The sequence below is a fragment of the Acromyrmex echinatior genome, chromosome 8 (genome assembly GCF_024713525.1).
Source record: "Acromyrmex echinatior isolate Ae372 chromosome 8, ASM2471352v2, whole genome shotgun sequence".
Taxonomy (NCBI): Eukaryota; Metazoa; Arthropoda; class Insecta; order Hymenoptera; family Formicidae; genus Acromyrmex; species Acromyrmex echinatior.
In genome coordinates this window covers 9907797-9921464 of record NC_141859.1, presented here as the reverse complement: position 1 = coordinate 9921464, position 13668 = coordinate 9907797, and the positions used below count along the sequence as shown (strand labels likewise).

General features: G+C 37.7%; 2 protein-coding genes across 9 annotated transcripts in view; one reads left to right on the top strand and one right to left on the bottom strand.

Annotated features, from left to right (window-relative positions):
• Smr (nuclear receptor corepressor smrter) overlaps window positions 1-13668 on the top strand; it is an 89511-nt gene that overhangs the window by 54176 nt on the left and 21667 nt on the right. For 7 of the 8 annotated variants that reach the window (XR_015546025.1, XM_087409001.1, XM_087409000.1 and 4 more), the window contains 5 exons: window positions 10-426; window positions 1689-1733; window positions 2193-2549; window positions 2814-3292; window positions 4422-4654. Coding sequence is in view for 7 of the 8 variants with exons in the window: in XM_087409001.1 (XP_087265127.1) it covers window positions 10-426; window positions 1689-1733; window positions 2193-2549; window positions 2814-3292; window positions 4422-4654 (1531 nt within the window). In the remaining variant the exon portion in view is untranslated. The remainder of the gene's footprint in view (window positions 1-9; window positions 427-1688; window positions 1734-2192; window positions 2550-2813; window positions 3293-4421; window positions 4655-13668) is intronic. The other variant, XM_087409004.1, reaches the window with a different exon arrangement.
• LOC105149110 (hypothetical protein) lies at window positions 5676-12740 on the bottom strand. Its single transcript, XM_011061294.2, has 4 exons — window positions 9140-12740; window positions 7755-8196; window positions 5977-7203; window positions 5676-5892 (listed from the first exon to the last, which is right to left on the bottom strand). The coding sequence occupies exons 1-3, from the start codon at window positions 9450-9452 to the stop codon at window positions 6021-6023; spliced, it is 1938 nt and encodes a 645-aa protein (XP_011059596.2). The 5' UTR covers window positions 9453-12740; the 3' UTR covers window positions 5676-5892; window positions 5977-6020.

Genomic DNA, 13668 nt, shown 5'->3' with positions numbered 1-13668 from the left:
TATTAACAGAGAAAGGCGGAAGAAGCTCATAGACTTTTAGAAAGACTGGGCCCCAAAGTAGAACTACCTTTATATAATCAACCGTCGGACACAAGTGTATACCAAGAAAATCGTACACGGCATCAGTGTATGCGTGTCAGACTTATAGCTAGGCTTCGGAGAGAACACGCTGAGCGCGCGTCTCTTCATCGGCAGCAGTCACAAACGTACGCAATTTTGGTTCAAGAATGGCATCGTAAGGTGGAACGGTTAGAGGCAACGCAGAAGAGGAAATCGAAGGAAACAAAGAATCGCGAGTTCTTCGAGAAGGTATTTCCCGAATTGCGAAAGCAGAGGGAAGATAAGGAGCGTTTTAACAGAGTTGGTGCTCGTATTAAGAGTGAAGCTGATCTTGAAGAGATAATGGATGGTCTACAAGAACAAGAGGTATATTCTATTATTGTGGTATGTGTTCATAAATAAATGGTCGTGAAATGAGCGACGTGATATATTATGAAGAGAGAATTAAAAGTATGGTGAAAGCAAAAAGATGGTATGGGAAGAAGCAAAAAAAAAGGCACGTTACTAAATTAATGTAAATTAAATAAACGTCCTTTGACAACTACAAACTGAAATAAATAAAGGGGATTTTAAACGATAAATTAATAAATGAGAGAGTTAAGAGACACTCATTTAATTTTATTGAATTAGCGATTTAATTTTATTAACTTATAAAATAAAATAAAAATTATTTTGGCATGCAATTCTATAATCTATTATTGTTGTTATAGATAAAGCTATTTGTCTGCTGAAATATATATCATATATACATTTAGAGGACGACGTATTAGAACAATTTAAGCATAATATAGAATAAAATATATTTATAGAGAATTGATCAATATTAATTTTGAGTGAATTAAAAAATTTGTTTTTATAACGATTTTCTTTTTGTCATAATTTATTCTTATTTTAGCAAATAATTATTGTGAGAAAGATAATAAATGAGAAATGGCACTTGGCAAAACGGTTAACTTACATATGTTAGAGACAAATCTAACCTTTGCTCTATCAAGTTCTTGATACTTGTAAATATGAAATGTACGCGAGTAGTAATATCTAATTCTTGATATAGCGAAGATTAGATATATTATTTTCTTTTATACTTTTTTATGGATTTTGTCTCATCTCTTTCTTTATTTTCCCAAGAGCAATTCTGTGAAAGAGCCATTTTCACATCAAAGGATTAAAGAGAGTTGATTATAAGGAAAAGATGGTAACTGACAGTTTCTTCCTATCTTTAGACATTTGTTTTCTCTCTTGGTCTTCTCGTGTATGCTGACCAAGGAAAGGATGGCAAACTGGATAAATGGATGGAGATGATTGGAAGTTACCATCGGACTAATAGACGCGCGAGATAATAAAGTTTTAATTAATTCAGATTCATGATGCTCAAATAGAAGTTTCACAAATTTTTTTAATAAAGTATCCCTCTGCAGTCGATGACGTTACATTAAATATAATATTTAAATTAAAAAAACTAATTTTTTGCCATTACTATTTCATGTAATATTTCTTTTGAGAAAGCATTGTTTTAAAAATATTCTTTATTTTTGTGTTTCTTGCGTTTTCTTTTTCATTAATTTCTGCTAGATAAATTCTTATGATGATACTTCATGGAAGACATCTAATTTATACTGATTCCCCAGGAAGAAACATTGCAAGATTTAAAAAATTCCATTAAAGCTTGTCAGGTTAGTAACGTGCGCTTGCTTTCTTCACCCTTACCTCATACCATATGGATTGTATTCTATAAATTGGCTGCAAAAAATACATTAAATCGGTAAATTAAAATTATGCTAGCTTAATGTAACAAACTGAAAAAGCAATATTAAATCCATTATTATTACTAAAGTATAGTTAGGTATTATATGTATAATTTTTTATATATAAGTCTTATTATTTACATATAAAAAAATATTGAAATTTATCTTTTACTTCAAATAAAGTATATCAATTATACATATATCAACATGTTTTATCAGTATACAGCCAATTTACTTTAATGATATTTTTTAAAAATTATTCAAAGCTTTATTAAAAAGAGCAATAGGTGAAGGATATACATTGATTTTATCTTTTAATATTACAAACATTACACTAATATTACAAAGAAATAATTGATATATTGAAAATGACATTATTTTTGATAGATGGAGGATAAGAAGATGCGTTCGTATGCAGTCATACCGCCTCTATTATTGGATGCGAAGCAACGAAGGATCGCGTTTCAAAATCGGAATGGATTGCTTCAACCAGAAGAATTAGAAGCTCTTCACAGTGAACGTAAATTGATCAATGTATGGAGTTCGGTGGAGCACGAATTATTTAAAGAGAAATACCTTCAACATCCTAAGAACTATGGAGTGATAGCTCAATCGTTAGAACATAAGTCCGTTCCAGATTGTGTACATCACTACTACCTCACTAAAAAAGCAGAAAATTATAAACAGCTTTTACGAAAATCGCGCCAACGGACACGTAGCTCTCGGAATAATCCGAATAATAAAGTAAGTGATATTAGTTCGTCCATGATGTATATAAAAAGGCATTAATTTTTTTAAAATTTTAAAATTATTAATTTTTTGAAATAGTGTTTTGCGCGAGCACATACAAAAGCACTGTATCTATATACACAGTATATAAATATACTGTATATACACAATTTATCAACAGAAGGAATTGGAAATTAGCATGTAAAAATTAAAAAATACTTATTAAGTTTTTGATAGTCAATATCATGTGAGAAAATGTTTCTTAATAAATTGTTTCAGGTAAATAATACCAGTTCGACTATTGGACCTATAGATATTTTAACGACAGGCGTAACGACAAGGTTACAGCGAGAGCAACAACAAAAGACTCAGGAGAATCCTCAGAATAGTTCGGCAACGACTACGTCTGCATCCACAACGAGCACTACGGGCACATCGAGCATATCGTCAACAACTATCGGAACCACGACAGTAACGACGACGACGACGACTCCTTCGAGCTCGATAGCGTCGGGCGTTAATGTAACAGCGGATTCAGTAACGACATCAACGACAACGACGATGACATCAGTCCCGAACATCACCGCGACGTCTAGCATCTCGACAACGTCGACAACGTCTAGTACGAAGGATTCCAGGGAGGCGAGTAAGGAGAATAAAGAGAACAAAGTCGATTTAAAAGAATCTCATCTCATAAAAGTAGAGCCGAAAGAAGAGTCGCAATCGGAGCCTACGTCGGGGAAGGACATTAAAGTAATGTACGTGTGATTTTTTTTAAATCTATATTTTAATTAAACTTTATGCAACATTTTGTCCTATGTAATTTAAGTATGTACTTGAAGCTTATACATGTAGTTTATACGATTATTGAATTTCGGAATTATTGAGATAGCGTATAAAATATTCTCAGAACGACAGAATGTATTTTAATATATATGAATACGTTCGCTGAATGTTATCATGCAAATATCATATCCTTTATCTTTTTTTTTTTTTGTATTTTATCAAGTGTTCACGATATTAATCATTTTCGATACGCGAGTAAGAAATAAAAAAGTTGGCGCGGCTCATTTTGCGAAACGCGCATACCAATTGGTCCCGATTCTGATCTATATAAAAGCGTGTACGCGGACTGATTGAATGAACCGTATCCATCGGCCGGAAGATATTCATTCCGCAAACATACCCCACTCCAACGAACCAATCTCAATATTGTCCACGGTGGGAGAGGCGACCCGCGAATACTCATTTAACGATTACAATACGCTGTTCAGCAGCGTACGGATATTACAAAAACGCGCGCAAAAAGAAATTTAATCTGCTTTTTTTTTTATGGCACTGAACTAATAGAGATAAGTTTTACTTATCCAGAGTGATCGCGCGATAGTCGAATGAAGAAGCAAGTCGTTGAAGGGTGGAAAGCGGTTTTGGGGGTGATGGGGATACGCCAAGAGTGATGGGGCGGAGTGATGCGGTGGTGGCGCCCTGCGAAGGGTGGGGGGAGATCAATTATTAGCAGATTGTAATGCTAATCAATGGTTACCGGTTAGTGGATTATGTTTACGTAGGCTCTCATCATCGTAATTGACTCGATCGTTGGAAATGTGATTCTGCCCAATGAGAATGATGAGTGTCGAATTCTCTGCTGTTTCTTAAGACACAATCAGCAAAATTTTATCATGAAAAATATTTTTTTTATCACCACAAAATCTCATATTTCATTTTTTTTTTATTTTTTATTTTTTTTTTAAAAACGGAAATATGATTGAAGTAGAACGTTCAATGGATTATCGTTTAACACGAGCGTGCGCAGAGTTTACATTTATATTTCATGCGGCTTGTATTTGTTAAAGCAAATCCAATTTATGTGCTTCGATATTGTTACAGAATGGAAGGGAAAGGCGCGCTATCATCGTCTGCGTCTTCGTTAAACAACGCGACGAACGTCTCGACCATCCAGTCAGACTTCAAGGAATCCAGTAAAAAGAAACCAGGTTGCAGAGACACGAATAATAGTGGTGCTAATGTGGCAGCTAGTGGTAGAATAAAAGATAAGAAGAAAGAGAATCATACTCCTATGGAAACCAGTGATGAAGAGGCACCATCGATCGACGTCATCGGTAAGTTTAGTATCAATTGATATTTTGTATTTTTGTTTGATATTAATTAGATTTTTTCCAAGTTAGGTTTTAATTCTAAATTCAATTTCTATACACGTTTTCTGAAAGCTGTATTAATACGTAATTACAATTTGTCTATTATATCTTGTACATAAATGCATAAGAATCAGACTGATAACGTTTAAAAAAATTAAAATTTTTCGATTGACTTCAATCATTTATTTATATTATTCCGTATCTTCGAAAGTTAATTTAATATATTCGAAATAATGTATCTTTAATTATTATATTAATTTCATTGTTATAGATATTTTCAAAAAAGTATTTATTTTATTATGTCACTTTTACGATGGAAACGGTAGGATTAATAATATAATTTTTTGTTTCGTGATTTATTTTTGTGAATTCAAAGAGTTTCCGAAACATATCGAATTAGCATTATTAGATTGTATACTTAAATTTTGAAAAAATATGTACACACACACACACACACACACACATACACACTCATACACGCGTGTATATGTACATGTATATGCATATGTGTATATAAAATTGAAACATAAAGTTTGTGTATAGCAGATGTAAATGTTTTTACATAAAATGAATGAAATGTAGCAATAACGTTTAACTTACATTTAATTTTAAATTTAACGTTGAAATACAATTTGTGTATGAGCAGTTTTATTTTACATAGAGAAATTAGTATTCCTTTTTATTTATCACTGTAACTTTCCTTATAATTAAATTGTTATATGTAAGATTTGATTACATCACTACGTAATTACGTCATAGGTTTTTATCTTTCTTTTTTGTACAATTTCTTGGCACACGAAATATGTACCAAGACGTATATAACATCAAGATATGTATAACAATAAAGAATACACGTAAAAGATGAAACGCGCGAGTTAGGTATTATCTATGAAACATAAATTAGGAGCTAAATCTTTTTTAACATGTACGACGTTTTTTATCTTCTAATTTATTTATACATTTTTGAAATAACGCAAGAACAGGATTTAATTAAACGTAACATCCAGCATATTACATTCTACGATAATTTGATTTGATTATCGATCTATTGTACTTGCAATTAAATATTCGACACATTCGCAAATATCAATAGGTACTTTGAGTTTCATCTGTGAAATGTCTTTGCTCTTGTTTTCGGATAAGGGAATCTCTTCTTTGTTTTCCATAAGTGTCCATGTGTTGATAACAGATAAGGGAAAAATCTGGAAGTTAAAATTATACATTAGAACAAAATGATGATTCTTTTTATCATTGAAAGGCAAGAATTGGTGGTGTAATTTCAGTACCTATCTAGCGAGAAAGAGACAAAAAGTATTCACATCCTTTCGTTTCACGGAGCATCCTGAGTGGACGATGTGTCCGCGTCACGACTCGATGCATTCGTTCCATCCGCGGGGCCTTGCCTCTCCTCGTCATTCGCGTGGCAGAGTTTTCGGTGCTTGTGTACGAAGTAGTAACTGGGGAATTTGCAACCGCAGATCTTGCAGGGATAGTACTGCACATTCAAATCCAACAATCTGACCTCTCGTCTGTTTCCACGCGCTACGGTATCCTGCTGCGACCCGTGATTAACACTGTCTCCGCCGCCTCCACCATTGTTGTCACCGCCAGTCGTCTCATTGATCCTCGTTGGCAATAAATGCCGTTTAGCGTGCTTCTTATAGCAATATTGTGACTTGAAGGTGTGCTTGCAATAGCCACAAGTATAACAACCACCACCGTTGTTGCCGCTGTTACTGCCATCGTTGCTAGAGTCGTTGCTGGGACTACGCGTGTGGTTTCCTTCTCCTCGCGTTGCTGGTCCACCGTTCTCATCATTCTCGCTTGACGGATCCTCGGCCTCTGTCAACTGACAGTTCCTTAACGGGCGTGTTGTGGCATTATGCGGCTCGTGCGACGTCGATGACGAATAATTCTCATTCAATACACGATGGAAGCGCACCGGTCCATCGCAGCACGCGATGTCGTATACCACGGAAAAGACAGTGCTCGTGGTGGAAGCCTCTTTCGTGCCAGAGATTGCGTTTCGAGCTCGACGACGAGACGAACGCGCTCGGTCATGTTCCGATATCGCAGCATCCTCATTATCGTTGCTATCGTTACTGCTGCTGCGGTTACGATTCGATGCTTTGCTGTCGGCGGATGTCACAGTACATGATTTATTTAGCTGATCGTTAGACGATCTGGTGGAACGATCCTCGACCTCTTCTCCTCGTTGAGCTTCGCGTTCCGTCGACTTGTCGTTGTTGTAATGCATAGGTGAATGCGTTTGCGACGCATAGGATGGAGCCGGTGAGATCGATCGCGACGGCGATGGTGCTCTTGTCGTAGAACTCGCCGTGCTGCTCGTCACGGCGAACGCGGTGAACGCAGCCGCGGCTGCAGCCACGAATGGCAGGGTGGAAACGGTAGACACTATCTCCGGTGTTCTCGATCTACTGGAGTGCAATCTCGGACGTTTGTGGTGCGTCACGGTCGGTGAGGACTGCGGCGACTTTGACATCTCACCAGCGCTGTAAACATTCATATAATTTCTATTAACTTTGAAATAGGTTCTAGAATAATTCTAATCCTCTCTTTAAAGAAAATATTGTTATATTATCATTATACTTGTTATGTATTTTGGTTTATTATATTAACATAAATATTATTACAAGTGCTATTGTTCCTATGAAAGTCGAAAGAGAAAGAGATTAACGTAAATATTATTACAAGTGCTATTGTTCCTATGAAAGTCGAAAGAGAAAGAGAAAATAATTTATTCAAGTTAATTTATTTTTACACAGCAAGAATATATTTTAATTTTTCTTTCGCTCCAGAACAACGTATAACAAGCTATAACTGAAACGGAATAAAAATTGAAAATTTAAAAGATAATTCAATTAATGTTTAAATTCTCTTTTCCGTATATCAGAATTTAATCATTGCAGTATGCCTTGGCTAAATAAAAACTCGTAATAAGATGAAATTTTATTGGATTAATCTCATTATTGCCATCTGACATCTGTAAGATTTGCAACATGTGAAAGAGATAGGTACTTATAAATCTTCGCATATTGCGAACCTATAATGCGCGCATTGCTCCTGCTTTTCTCTCGGCACGACGACATTGATTCCGGGTGGTACGGTTGGTTGCATCAATGGCTGCATCGACGGTGGTAGATGCGACATAGCAGTCGGTGCTGGCGCGGTTGGTGGATACGCAAGCGGGGTTGTAGGGGGCCAACATAGCGGTGGGCCTACTACCAGCCTGCTCGGTATAGGTCGAAGGATGCTGCCGGTGGTTCCCGGCGGCGATCCGGGTGTCGTTGACGCGGACGTCGGCATCGGCGGCGTTGGCAGAGGTGGCGGTGCTCGCAGCCTTAATAGCGCGGCTCTGCATTGCTCCAGTGCACCCGGCATGTGCAGCAAATGCGTCGCTAGTAGGACGCTATAAACGTTATCCAGGGTCACCTCCAGTCGTCCAGTGTACATATAGTTGAGCAACGGCGCGAATGCCTCTCCACCTAAATCAGATTGGGAACCGGGATGTGTTAATGCGAGTTAAGATCAAATATTCACCTCTTTATTTTTGTTTGTCTTGCAAAGTAAGATCAAAGCCTAGTGACACGTATAATTTTCTAGATGGAGAATTTAGTCTGCTAGGAGAGAGATAATTGGCATTTCTAACTTTAAAGTATCCGTATAGCTTCCAACTCTTTATGCAAATACTTGGATACATCAGTAGTCGTATTGGAAAATACTCTGTTTGTTGGGATTTGGTTCACAAGTGGTGAATTAAGATACGCTTTAGATTGCTTTTGAAATTGTGATTTTTATTGACGTAATTATTTAACGAATTGAATTATTTTATTAGAGAACGTTTGCAATACGAATGGAAAATGTTTTGTTTGCAAACACTACGAAAATGGACTTACGCCACTTGTGAACCAAGCGATTCAATTATTGGATTGGATTGGATTGAATCGGGTAACTATATTGGAAAATCCCAATGAGAGATTGGAAGTAACAATAGTACACTGTGCGACCACTGGAAGTTTGTTAATTATTCTGTTTCGTTGTTGGCTTACTGTTATTACTTAAAAATAGTTTCGAAAGCATTGCATTTTGTTGTGTTACGACATAAAACCGGAAGAGCAGAAAATATTAACACCAATAAATAATTCTTTGAAAACTTTAATTGTAACATTGAAATTAATATCAATACGTGATCCTTTGAAAAATTTTAATTAAATAATTTAATTTAAAATTTAAATAATTTACAAATATATGATTAAAAATATTCTAGCGGTTTATACGTTAAATAAATTTCTTCTTGCAAATAGATTTTATAAATAAATATTGAAAGGGGACAGTATATTATGTAAAATCTTCTATTGGCAATTCTATCTGAGGATGAGATAATAGGTGTGTCATTAGAGTGATCTCTAACTTGTGGTCTATATTTACCGATGGACGAGACCGAGACGGAAGTGACCGGTCGCTGTGATTGCCCGTTGGTCGTCGTGACGGCGACGGTCGCACAGGTAGGATCGAAGGGCGAGTTCGACGTTGTCGTCGCCGTCGTCGTCGCCGCGCTCGTCAGCAGGGCTTTTAGATATCCACTGTGAGCCGCGAGGACACCTTTGTGCGCTACAAATTGGTGCTCGCCCTCATTGCCGACTCGTACCACCGTGTCAGGTGGCGAGAACGTGTCCTGAAGACAAGGATAGCTAGTACTGGCGGCACCGCCACCGAACCACGCTCTATATAAACCATACATTGTTGTTCAACTCTTTGTAGATCCAACACTTTTTAAATCCCCTCGAATTTCTCACAGACGTTTAAATCAACGCAAATCTTAACGTCGTTCGTGACACAGGGAGGAAATGGATGGGAGGAGCTCTGCGATTAGGACGCTGATCGGTCCGTAGATCGTAACAATTGATGTCGACGTCATCGTTATTCTCTCGCAAAAATCTACAAAACGGAGTTGAAGTTGTTTCTACGTATGATATGATTGAATCTCGAAAATCGTGTCGGGATAATCCGGAAAATCACCGTATCGAGCTTCCTCACAGCGAGATCAGCGAGGGTATAAATTCGATCGAGATACCACGATCTTGAATTAGATGCGGTACCGTTCTCGCGGACACTCTCAGGACGGGCCGACCTCGCGACTCTTCGTGATTTGAACGCCGGAACGCCGGAACGCCGGCTAGCGGGCGCACCATCGTCGTACTGTTTATCAGCTGCGCGTAGACGCGCTTCGCTTTTTCGAGCTGAGCTTCTACCACCTACGCCGCGCCGCGTGGGGTTGGCTCAACCCCCTTCGGAGCGGCCGAGAACCGCCCCCAACGAGCGCAGATTGGCGGCGTACGTCGCGATCACGGCCGACTTGCACCTGCGCTCGAAGGACCTCTTCTCTGTCGCGATATTACAGGATATGCGTTCCTGATCGTCCTCGTTTCCCGCACGATACGCGAGGGACGCGAAGAATTCGAGTCGGAAGATCCTATTGCATCTCGTTAGAAGGGATGATACCGTTAATTACTCTTTTTACATCTGCGTCATTTATACCCCAATTAATTCCTCATTGAGATCGAAGCCAAGAATTAGATAATAATTGTTCGGATTAATTACGACCACCCTCCTTTTTGCGCGCGATTGAACATTTTTGCGTTAAGCGTGAACGAGAACATCTATGGTCTGTATAATAATAAAGTGTGCAAAGACATAACGGCATAATTGTAAGACATACGAAGGATATATGTAGATGACATATCGATCGCGATGCAAACGCGTGTATATCGTTTCAATTCAGAATGCAACAATGCCATTATGTCACGCTACGTTATGATTATGAGGCTCGAGATAATAACACGTTAACTTTACATATTGAAAATCATATGAGAATCTTGAAACTTGGATGTTATTTCTCCCCAATATTGCGTGAACGAATATTAATTGATTGAATGTTAATGGATATTAATAAGAATATTAGGATATTAATAATTGGATAAATATTAATTGGTTGCGTACGAAGATTGTATTGGAAGAAGAGCTCGCGATAATAGAAATACCACAGTCGAAATATTACATTGTCCAGTTAATAATTATCAGTTAGATCTCTCAGTTTTCAATCTACGGGATATTTGGCGATTCGTCGATATCTCCTTAAATTAAAGATGAGTTTAAAATCTGAACATTCTCTTAAAGGAAAAAAACATAGTATTCGTATAATTGACGTGATAATCGACTTTGTAGTTAAAAAAAATATATATATAGAAAATGGATTGTTTTCGTTTCTTCCGGATTATTTTGTGCGACGAGAAGGTGGCATCGTAATTGTAGCATTTATGCGATAAACCTAACTTGTTTCTGTCGGCTTCAAATGAGATGTTAAACGCGAGCGATAGGAAAAGACGAATAAAGAAGAGAGGAGAAAGGAAACGTCTTTCGAGAGCCGACTGGATAATGAGAGGAGAGAAGCTCTCTCGCCTTCTGGAGAGCGATCTTTCGCCGCGAGATGCGTCTTTTGCCGGTCTCTCGCTTTCTCTCTCTCTCTCTCTCTCTCTCTCTCTCTTTTGCTCCGAAACCCTCTTGCCCGCGCCTGGCCTGGCCTCTGATGTTTTTCATCAAATTAACTCTCGCAGCATGAGAGAGTACGCGCTTCTCTTCACTCCGCGGCGCCGTGTTTGCATAATATCGTTTATAATTCAGCTCGCGCTGAATTCCACTTTATTCCGGAGCCACGATCGTTCGCTCCAGCCCTCTTCTTCGTTCTTTTCTCGTATACTCTCCACCCTGGGGAAGGCACCCTGCTCCACCTCTCGCACGCGCGCTGGGTGCTCGGTCGGCCGCCACGAGACCACCTTTGCTACTTGTCCTCTCCCTATTTTCCATCTTGTCGGCGATTTCGGTTTTCATTTACGCGAGGAAGCCGAGCGATATTTGCCCCATTTATTGTTTATTCCTTCAAGAGGGAAATTGAATGGCAGTTGAATGGCAGAATTATACGATCACCGGTGACTAGGGTGATCGTACTTCTTCTTTTATACGGAAAGAAAAAGTTTAATGCCTGGGTCAGACTAGAGATTGAGATCGAGGTTGAAATTAACTGGTCAGGTAGAAAGAAAACCAATATCAAGTTTAGTGAACTTTGCTTTGATCGGTCAAATTCAATCTCGATTTCTGGTCTGATACTCGCTCTTTCTTTTATTGTGAGTATAATAAGGTTTATAATATACTCACGTTCAAGTATCTGTTTACTTTGTATTTTTTGTCATAAGAAAATTATTTGATCTGAGCTTATATATAAGCTAATACGATGGCATAAAGGAAAACATTTCTTTTATTCTACCTCACTCTCTTCGTTGACTTCTGTTAGTCAATTTAGTCGGCGATTTTTTTGCGCTGCGCTCGCATCCATAAACAAGTCCAATCATCATTGGTGAGAATCCGAGGGTCCAGAATAGAGACCCAGCGATTACGTGCATTTCCCAGGAGGCCATCGTCCCAAATCAGAGCTAACAGAGGCAACACCCCTCCGTGCTTTCCGTTTGTCTGGTTGTCGTCTCTACCCTCTATCACAACATTGTCGCGATCAGCGAGTATCGTCGAGATTATTACAATAGCAATCAATGTCGAATACAATAGACAAGTACTTTTAGAGAAGAATCAGTTTCCTGATAAGAGTGCATCACGTAAATGCGTTTCTCGCAGATATCTAAAGTACTAAAGTGCTCATAACGCGAAACATAAGTGATAAAAGTAACAATAATAGAGAGTATAAAATAAAAACTTATAATAGTAATGGATTAAAATAAAAAATTATTTAGTAATGAAAATAAAAATTGTACAAATAGCAGAATCAAGTTACTTTGATGAAAAACTTACGAAAATAAAAATAATTAAGTCTGACAAGTGAAAAATATTATATTCGCTTTAAGATTATTTCGGAAAGATACGTTTTCGTTTAATTGGCTCGTTCGTCATTATCAACGATCAGTTTAATCGGGAAAATGGGAATTCGCGCGTATAGGGCCCCGGAACTCTCCGCACCGGAAATAATCGAGGGCGGTGGAAGAGTACACATCGACGAGGAGGGGAGGGGGGGGGGGATCCTCGCTCCCGGGATCGTCTCTCGAGGAGACGAAAGAACGCTCGCGGTTTAATGCTTCCAACGTCGGTCGAGACAAGCTAAGCAAACACTTTTCGCGATATTACCAGGCCCTGTGCGCGGACTTACCGCATGTTCTCCGCCGCGTTTCCGCAGGAGCTTTCTCGAACCCTCTCCCACTCTCTCTCTCTCTCTCTCTCTCTCTCTCGTTTTCTCATCTTCCTCATCCTTCTCATGATTCTTTGCGTTCTCTTCTAGGAGGAAATAAGTCACTGTTTCCATTTATTTATTTGTTTTTTTTTGCACGTTACTGACTTTTCTGATAACAACGATATAATTAACTGTCTGTGTAGGAATATAAATTCAAAAGTAATGGCACAGTATAACAATGATATATATTGTATTCGTTTTATACAACTTTTTATCATGACTTAAAGTAATGATAGGTAATAAAAATTGTTGTGCTACCTTTATGCGCATATTTAAGTAATAATAATAGAAAGGAAGTCTGTTGTGAAGAAGATCGAGAGATCAGAATTACTAATCATATTTATTGTATCGTCATGTGCGGTACACATATATTCTTCAGGATCAATAATTTGATTGCAATACGCTCTTTGCTTGGAAATTGGATACATTTTCTGGAAAATATGAATTAAAAATGCTTTAGTTGAAATGTCAAATTTATTTACTTTGCTAAATAAACTTATTTTCAACTGAATAATTTTTTGATAGACTTCCGACGAGGTAATATAGGAATATATGGAAGCATCATATTTTAGTAGGAAAAATTGATGAAAATATCGCAAACACGATCTCAACAGAGAAATTTGTTTACAAGTAAATAAAGATGTATAGGTAAATAATACATTATCTA

Coding starts and splice junctions, on each gene's coding strand:
- LOC105149110 (XM_011061294.2), bottom strand. CDS start 9,452: ATGTATGGTTTATATAGAGCGTGGTTCGGTGGCGGTGCCGCCAGTACT. Junction 8,197..9,139: donor CGTCTCGGTCTCGTCCATCG/GTAAATATAGAC, acceptor AATCTGATTTAG/GTGGAGAGGCATTCGCGCCG. Junction 7,204..7,754: donor GAGCAATGCGCGCATTATAG/GTTCGCAATATG, acceptor GAATGTTTACAG/CGCTGGTGAGATGTCAAAGT.